Source organism: Carex rostrata, chromosome 1 (genome assembly GCF_964058835.1).
Source record: "Carex rostrata chromosome 1, lpCarRost1.2, whole genome shotgun sequence".
Taxonomy (NCBI): domain Eukaryota; kingdom Viridiplantae; phylum Streptophyta; class Magnoliopsida; order Poales; family Cyperaceae; genus Carex; species Carex rostrata.
This window is the reverse complement of record NC_135918.1, coordinates 12,605,276-12,614,016: the sequence shown is the minus strand read 5'-3', so window position 1 is coordinate 12,614,016 and position 8,741 is coordinate 12,605,276. Positions and strand designations below refer to the sequence as shown.

The following is an 8,741-nucleotide window of genomic DNA, read 5'->3' as shown; positions in this document are numbered from 1 at the left end:
ATGCAAAAGAAGCTCGAAATCAAGGTACCCATTGTGTATTACTTTTCATAATTTTTCTGTTGGTTCTTTAATTTTCATTGACCTGCATATGCATTGCTTTATCTGTTTGTAGATTGAGTCCCTAAAAAACAAGAATGAATTACTTCAAACCGAGTTCAAGAACACAGAAGCCGAGTATTTGAAGCAATTGCAACAATTAATCGGTGAGTTGGATTCAAAAGATATCTTGCAAAATGAGCTCAAATCCAAGGTACTAATTATTGTGCATTTCTTTTCACAACTTTTAAATTTGTTATTCAATTTTGATTGACCCTCGTATGCATTGGTTTATGTATTGATAGATAGTATACCTAGAAAACGAGAATGAGTCATTGCCGACTAAGTTCAAATACAGAGAGGCTGTGCATTTGAATCGCTCGCAAGAATTAAAAGCTGAGTTGGTTTCCAGAGATAGCTTGCAAAAGAAGCTCGAATCCAAGGCACTCATTGTGTATTATTACTTTTCTTACTTTTGTAATTGGCTGTTCAATTTTGATTGATCCGCATATCTGCATTGGTTTATCTATTGATAGATTTGAGTACCTGAAAAACGAGAATAAGTTACTTCAGTCTAAGTTCAAGCACACAGAGGACGGACCTTTGATGCACTCGATCGCAAGAATTAAGAGCTGACTTACCAAACAAGCTAGAATCCGAGGTACTCATTATCATTTTTCATATGTGTAAATTGAACAGACATCGAATTAAAAGAGGTCGATGATACGATGGGCAGGAAGGGCTCAACAATAATGCAACTGATGCACTATATCTTGTTGATTCTTTTGGTGAGGTAGGTTGATGATACGACGGGCAGCACAAGTGACGGTGGGAACACTGGTGGTTCAACTGGTACTGGTTGGGCTGGTACAAAGTGACAGAATGTTGTCGAGGTCGCCTGGTTTTTACTTTATATATATATGTAATTTCAAGTTAAGAATTCATCGATTCTAATCCTTGTTTCCATTGTTTATGCTTGTATCATATGCATGTTATGATCAATAATGTTATTTATTCTCTGTTGCTCGTGTCTTCAATAATATCACAATAACTTGACTACGTGACAAATAGACTTCATTGAATAGTTAATAAGGAAATATTAATTGTTAAGTGTTGTGGAATTTAAGAACTGATAACACGGTTAGATAAGATTTTGTGTTTCATTTAAAGTTTAGAAGTTCAAAATATAGTGTTGTTGCTTGGAGCGATTTAAGCCTTTAATACTCATTTTTTTTTTTAAATAGGGAGATTTTCATGTATACCCCACAAAATATCTCAAAATTATATTCGGCAATTCGTTGAACACATCCTTTGCGCTAAAAATACCACCCCCCAAATCTCTAAAGCTACTGATTCAAAACCCACATCAAGCGTCACTGATAAATATTCATCATGTATATTAAACTTATAAAGGATTAGGTACTAATTAATTAATTATTTATAATTTTTTTTTTTGAAAGTCAGGTTTATTAAAAGCTGGATTTAAACTGTCTGATTTAAAAGTTTTATTAAAAGTCAGATTTAAACCGTCTGATTCATGTCAATATAATTAACATAAACAATTTAAATTCACTAGACAGTTTAAATTTATTAATTTTGAAATTCGTCTACATAAATCTCAATACAAATCGGACGGTTTAGATCCGACTTTGAATAAATCACTCAACTTTTTAAGATCAAACTCTGAGTTCTCTCACTTTTTCAATATTTTCTCTCTAAATCTAAACATTCTTGCACACTAAAAAATCTTTGATACCAAAATATTGTGCCTAAAAAAAAAAAAATCAATCTAAATCAGACACAAGCTAATTAATGTTCGGTTGGTTCTCGACCTAATCCCAACATCCAGCAGTATGAGTTCAATTAAATTTTTTTTTAACCACTTCGGCCGAAAATTTTACTTTAGGTTCTTTTATTTTATCAAAAAGCCTAAAAAAATAAATAAAGAGAAATGTGTACTAGCAGCAAGGACAACAATTTACAAATAATGACCAAGCAAAAATATGATTTAGCATTTCAATTTTCAAAACTAATCAAGGAACGTCCTGAAGCAATATGTAGCACGTGTTTGATGCATTTTGTCATGGTCGCAATTATAGCACAATTAACCATTAAACAAAATCTATATCATTTGACAAATCTCGAAAATTCTCATTCTAAAGGTAACAGGGACATTTCAGATAAATTTTCAAATTAATTTAGAATATACTGAATTAGTAAAAAAATGATAAAGAAATAAATGCAGTGATTTTTTTTGTTTACTATTTGACTTTATACAAAATTAATTTATAAATTTAATATGTTAAAAAATAATGAGCCTGATAATTGTACCCCAAACAAAATTCCCGAGCGTGTCCCCCAAATAATTTAACAGAAAAAACTTCCAATATTACTTAACTTTCATTTCCAGTGCTAATATTCAAATATTTAAAGCTCTGTTTATAACATTTTACAATGCTACTCACAAGCATTAATTTAAATCTCTGTCTGCAAGTATTAAAATTCTAAATCTGTATAGTTTTAACTCTTAACTATTTTTATTTTCAAGCTAAAAATAGAAAAATTCCTTTCATTAAGAGCAAAAACAATTATAGCACAAAAAGCAACAAAAATAAAAAATAAAAGAAAATTTGGGTGAAATTCAAGAACTTACAAGAACAAGCTATATCGGTCATGAGAAGAAATAATGGACAATACATTATCAAAATGGATCTCAAAAGATAGAGCATCTCAAGGGAAAACTTCTGTGGTATTAGTTCTCGATATCGGCATCCGACGACCGTGGCTTAGGCCAGAAAGGAGGAGGCGTATTTTCATAGATGTAATTCAATTCTGTGCATGTGAGAGAGAATGAGTAGGATGTAAAAAATTGTTAAAAAAATTTAACCCATATTTTGATAAGGTTTACTAAACATTGAAGGACCTAATTAATTATTTGCAATAAAATGCATCATGTTGCACATAATGTTTAACTTCTAATCCATTTTAAATTATAACATACTTTGACTAGGTCAAGTTGGTTGGGATTTATAACCTGTAATCAAAATATCAAATAATTGAGAAGCCTTAATTATATGACTATCTCAGTTTCTGTGCCAAACTATCTACTTAAAAATGAACTAAATATACTTTTCTACTTAATACTACCATAATTAAAAAAAAAATGGTCAACAAATGGCCAGTTACCTCTTCAAAACCACATGCAAGTAGACCATTGACCAAGGTTTGGACCATATCTTTTTTATTTAAAATTTACCTAACATAATTTTTTACTTAATTGGTATGAATATTTCTCTTGCTTCAAATTAGTTCAACTAATATTGTAATTTTCTGGAAAAATATTTTAACGACATGATCGTTTTCAATGACCATGGAAGCCAGAGGTGGATGCATGTAGGTTGAATGGAGTCAATTGACTCATTTTTTTCTTATTAATAGAATTAAAAAAAAAAAATCTAAATAAGGATAGAATTTGGTGAAATTTTAAAATATAGGAAGAACGGAAGGTTTACTCCGTCCATCACGTCCAGCTAATTCTGTCCTTAACTATGCAAACTTGCTAATTACAAAAAAATTCTTAGACGGGATAATCCATCCCTGTCCAGTACTGTTCAATGTTTTTTTTTTTGTTTGGGTTAGAAGAATGACAAAAGAAGAAGAAAAAAAATTATGAATTGTACTGGATGGGATGGACTATCCCGTCTAGGAATTTTTTTAGCGATTTTGTGTGATTAGCAACGTAATTGGTTCGATCAGATAGTTTATTCAGTCCAACGGATGAGATAAACCATCTCGTTCTTCTTATATTTCGAAGTTTCATACAAACTATTTTGTTTTTTTATTTTTCTATTAATAAAAAATCAGTCCATGGTTTTTTAATTATTTTTATGTATTTATGTATAGTTTCCTATATAATTTGAAGCAAAATGTTCGATTACTATAAAACTGACTCTCATTCTCAGTTTAAAATTATTATATAATTGACTTTCATTTACATTTAATTATTATATTTTAAAAGTCTGACTCATATAAACCGTTTTTATTTCAAACAAACTCACCGTATCATATGCGTCTCCAGTTGAAAAAAGAAAATATTTTTATTTTTCACCAAAATAGAAATTATGGACTAGTTCGGGCAGAAAATGACCTTTGCTAATTAATTGTTGCATTGTTAAAGAAATAAGGAGAAACGAAAAGTAGACTTTGGATTAAAAGGTGAGCGCCTGAGCGGGGCCCACTGGATTAGCATGACGGTAAGGTAATTTAAATTAATATAGTCTTGATTGAGGCTACAGCTTTCAATTTTCAAGCAAGATTATTGTAAAATTAAGTATTTTTTTTTTAACTTGGCAACCTCCGCCAAAGATTTAATTTAAAAAAAATATAAGTATTTATTTATTTATTTAAAACGAAAGATTCAGTTAACAATTCCTTTTGTTAATCATATCTTATTTACTTTTTTTTTTCTAAATAATTTTCCAATTGATTTTTTTTCTTCTAAAAACCCTTTCAAACATGCTGATCAAGTCCATTGTTTCTTTTTCTATATATCTCTTCTCTCCCTGTATCTTTCCTGCATTTCATTTCTTTGGTGACTTTTCTTTTAAGGCATCAGCTTCTCTTCTCCACCTTTATTTCTTCATTTCCAAAGCGAAGGTATGGATTAATCCGATCTCTTTTGTGCTTTCTTTCTGGTGTTATTAGATCATGCGGCACCAAGCTTGGATTGATTGCATAGTTTCCAAATTGATGCCTATCAGGTGTTTGACTTTCGGTTTTAGCGGTTGCATCTGTTCTGATTAGTAGATTTTTGTAAAGTAAAGCTTAGTTCATATGGTTTGATCTTCGCTTTTGAGTAAAAACAGGGGACATACCCATATTTTATTAATAGCCGGATCTACAAAAATTTGTAACTACGTAAACTGAATTGAAATTAAAGACAACTAGCTCAATACATTTGATCTAAAGAAAGTGAAAAGAAAATGAAATGAAAACAGCTAGTAAACAAACAGAGTTGTACATTGAAGGATATTGTTTTATGTTAAAGTATTGCAGTTCCTGTCTGATATTTTTTGATATTAATTGTTGATACTCTGTTATATATATCTTATATACAATGAGATCAATCTCTGATATCAAGAACACATTCATATTCTAAGTTCATACAAGTTTGGTATATAGTTAGGTCTGGTTTGTAATTAAATTGTTGAAGAAATAGTGGATTAAATAAATGCTTAAGTTTCAACATCAACTATTATTTAGGTGCTTGTTATACTGCAGTTAGAGTTTTGAAATGTATTTCTGTATTTGAAATGGATTAATTCAAGTTGATAGAAAAATCTTTATGAATTGATTGTACAGTTTATTATAATATAGCTAAAACATTCAATGAATTAGCAATTATTTTGTTGTTGAAATTTATTATAAAAAAAAAAATATTTTTCTTGATGCATGTATTTTATTTTAGTATATATTTCATGATCTAATTTCTAAGTTCAACTTGGTTTTTTTTTTATCCTGCTTGCTTTAGATATAAGCTTTCAAATGAAGTCTTCAAACCATATTAATTTTTTTTAATTGGTCATACCATGTATGATCTAATACCTTTTCAAAGGACATATGATCCATTGACCAGAGTATTATCTTTTTAAATTTTTTGAATTTTTCTAAATTTCAAAGGACAAATGGCCGACGGTGAGGAAATTCAGCCCATTGTCTGCGACAATGGTACCGGTATGGTCAAGGTATATAATATTTTCCTCTATATCCTTACTTTAAATGCATATCTACCATCATCATATAGCTCAAATTATTATCACCTTTTACTGATAAAAATCTTTAATTTTTTCCTTCATTCAGGCTGGTTTCGCCGGAGATGATGCCCCCAGAGCTGTCTTCCCCAGTATTGTTGGCCGGCCACGCCACCATGGAGTCATGGTTGGTATGGGCCAGAAGGAATGCTATATAGGTGATGAGGCCCAGTCAAAGAGGGGTATTCTCACCTTGAAATACCCGATCGAGCATGGAATTGTCAACAACTGGGATGACATGGAGAAGATCTGGTCGCACACCTTCAACAACGAGCTCCGTGTGGCCCCCGAAGAGCACCCAATCCTGCTCACTGAGGCCCCGCTTAACCCCAAGAACAACAGGGAGAAGATGACCCAGATCATCTTTGAAACCTTCAACGCCCCGGCCATGTACGTCGCCATCCAGGCAGTGCTATCTCTCTATGCCAGTGGCCGTACAACTGGTAACATACAAAATGAACTTTTTGTAAACATAACTCTACTATCTTTCTATAAGCAACAAAAAAGGAAATTAAATTAAACATTTATTTTGTTGAACAGGTATCGTCCTTGACTCTGGTGATGGTGTGACCCACACAGTCCCGATATATGAGGGTTTTTCTCTCCCGCACGCCATCCTCCGTCTCAACCTTGCTGGTCGTGACCTGACCGACTACCTGATGAAGATACTCACTGAGCGCGGTTACTCTTTCACAACCTCAGCCGAGCGTGAAATCGTGCGTGACATAAAGGAGAAGCTCGCTTATGTTGCCCTTGACATTGAGACAGAGCAGGAGACTGCCAAGAACAGCTCCTCTGTCGAGAAGACCTACGAGATGCCTGATGGCCAGGTCATCACCATCGCCGATGAGCGTTTCAGGTTGCTCTTTGGATCCATATATTCAATCTTGCATCTTTGATCTAAATTTGTATGTATTCAACCCAACGATTTAATTTATTATTTCCTTGTGCAGGTGCCCTGAGGTGCTGTTCCAGCCATCACTGATTGGATTGGAAGCAGGAGGCATCCACGAGATGACATACAACTCGATCATGAAGTGCGACGTGGATATCAGGAAGGATCTGTATAATAACATTGTGCTCAGTGGTGGCACAACCATGTTCGCAGGTATTGCCGACCGTATGAGCAAGGATATCGATGCTCTTGCTCCCCCCAGCATGAAGATCAAGGTTGTTGCTCCTCCTGAGAGAAAGTACAGTGTCTGGATCGGTGGTTCCATCCTCGCCTCACTCAGCACTTTTCAACAGGTACGCAAACATATTCTCAAAATTTTCTTCATATATTATTTATTGACGTGCAAAAGTGTTCTAGACATGATTTTGTTTTGATGATTTTTCTATTTTCTCGCAGATGTGGGTCTCAAAGGCTGAGTATGATGAAGTTGGTCCCCATATTGTGCACAGGAAGTGCTTCTAGATTTGTTATCTTCATTTTCATTCATTTTTTATTTTCTATTCGTCATTTCTTTTTCCGTAGTGCTCTTTGTCCTTTGGGTGGATTTGAGAGTTTTGTCACAGCTTTTGCCTCTGCTTCGAGTGCGGCTTTGCGAAGGAGTGTACGTGCTCTCGGGTTTTGGGAACTTTTGAGCATAATAACAGAGTTGATCGATGTCTTGTGGCTACTCTTGAAATGGGATTGAAGTCGAAGGCTATCTCTTCTACTTGATCTCTTTCATGCGCTTCATTCCTCATGGCCACAATTGGTTCTTTGTTCAAGTTGTTTTCTTTGTATAGTTCCTTTCATTTGTATTTTAAATGTTACTACTGGTAGTAGAGCATTTGTTTGGGTGTTTACATTTACTTGTACTTCCAAACATTTATTTCGAAGGGGTTTATTTGTTTTGGCACAGGAAAATAACTGTATACATTTTTTTTGTTACTAAATATTTGTTGGCTTGAAACTGTATCTCTTATATATTCTTCCTAGCTAGTTAATCATTATCCAAAAGCACTCTTTATTTGATTAATTTATGAAGGACTGGCTAGTACTGTTAAGAGCACAATATATTAACTTGTCTTAGAATACTAACCTCATTTAATTACTTGTATTACGGTTGCGCTGGGTTAAATATTCAGAGTTTAATTAAGAGAAAAACAGAAAATTAAGTCCTGTTGATCAACCTTAAAAAAAACCTCCTGTTGATAAGATTACTAAGAACATTGCCTGAATATCTTTCCTGTATCTACAAAATAGGTTCTGACCATTTGCAATGAAAACCACATGCAAGTAGACCATTGACCAAGGTATTTTTTTTTTGTTTTGAGGAAAAATAGGGGTCTAGCCCATATTTGATTGATAATTGCGATTACAAAAGTTTTGTAGTTGCAATTCAAAAATTTAAAAAAAAAAAAAAAAACACAAGTTGCTCAAAATGCTTGAGCTTAAACAAAAATTAAAAAGTACGGAAGTAAGGAAAAGTAAAATCTAAGTAGAAAAATCTAGAGTAGTAAAATTTTCTCTCTTAATTCACCGGTCAATCTTCTCGCGTTTGTGGGGCAGAGCCATGTAGTAGCTGGTCTACTTCATCTATCAATTCCGGTATTGTTTTGTCCGATTCTCTGAAAATTTGTGCGCATCTCTCCCTCCAGATGACAAACATTGTAACCAGTAAGGTTCCTCTCGCATTCTTGTTGTTGTTAATGTCGAGAGCGGCTTCAATTGGTTGTATTCTCATTTGCGGTGTAATGTCCATTCGTCTATACATCTCTACAGCAAATTTGTAGTGTCCCATCATGTGAGCCGTTGTTTCCGCATCGCACTTGCACATAACACACCTGTTTGTAATTGACCATCCTTTTTTATTTAGGTTGTCAATGGTGAGCAGTCCATTGACCAAGGTCTGGACCATATTTTATTATTTTTAATTTTAACTAAAATATATTTTACTTTGTATG

The 8,741-nt window shown here is 33.3% G+C and overlaps 1 protein-coding gene across 1 annotated transcript; it reads left to right on the top strand.

Moving 5' to 3' along the window:
- The first annotated feature begins 4,573 nt into the window (after positions 1-4,573).
- LOC144559060 (actin-11-like) lies at positions 4,574-7,747 on the top strand. Its single transcript, XM_078307993.1, has 6 exons — positions 4,574-4,692; positions 5,716-5,780; positions 5,896-6,289; positions 6,387-6,705; positions 6,800-7,094; positions 7,198-7,747. Exons 2-6 carry the CDS (start codon positions 5,721-5,723, stop codon positions 7,261-7,263), a joined length of 1,134 nt encoding a protein of 377 aa, XP_078164119.1. The 5' UTR covers positions 4,574-4,692; positions 5,716-5,720; the 3' UTR covers positions 7,264-7,747.
- Positions 7,748-8,741: the final 994 nt, after the last annotated feature.

Coding starts and splice junctions, on each gene's coding strand:
- LOC144559060 (XM_078307993.1), top strand. CDS start 5,721: ATGGCCGACGGTGAGGAAATTCAGCCCATTGTCTGCGACAATGGTACC. Junction 6,290..6,386: donor TGCCAGTGGCCGTACAACTG/GTAACATACAAA, acceptor TTTGTTGAACAG/GTATCGTCCTTGACTCTGGT. Junction 6,706..6,799: donor ATCGCCGATGAGCGTTTCAG/GTTGCTCTTTGG, acceptor TTCCTTGTGCAG/GTGCCCTGAGGTGCTGTTCC.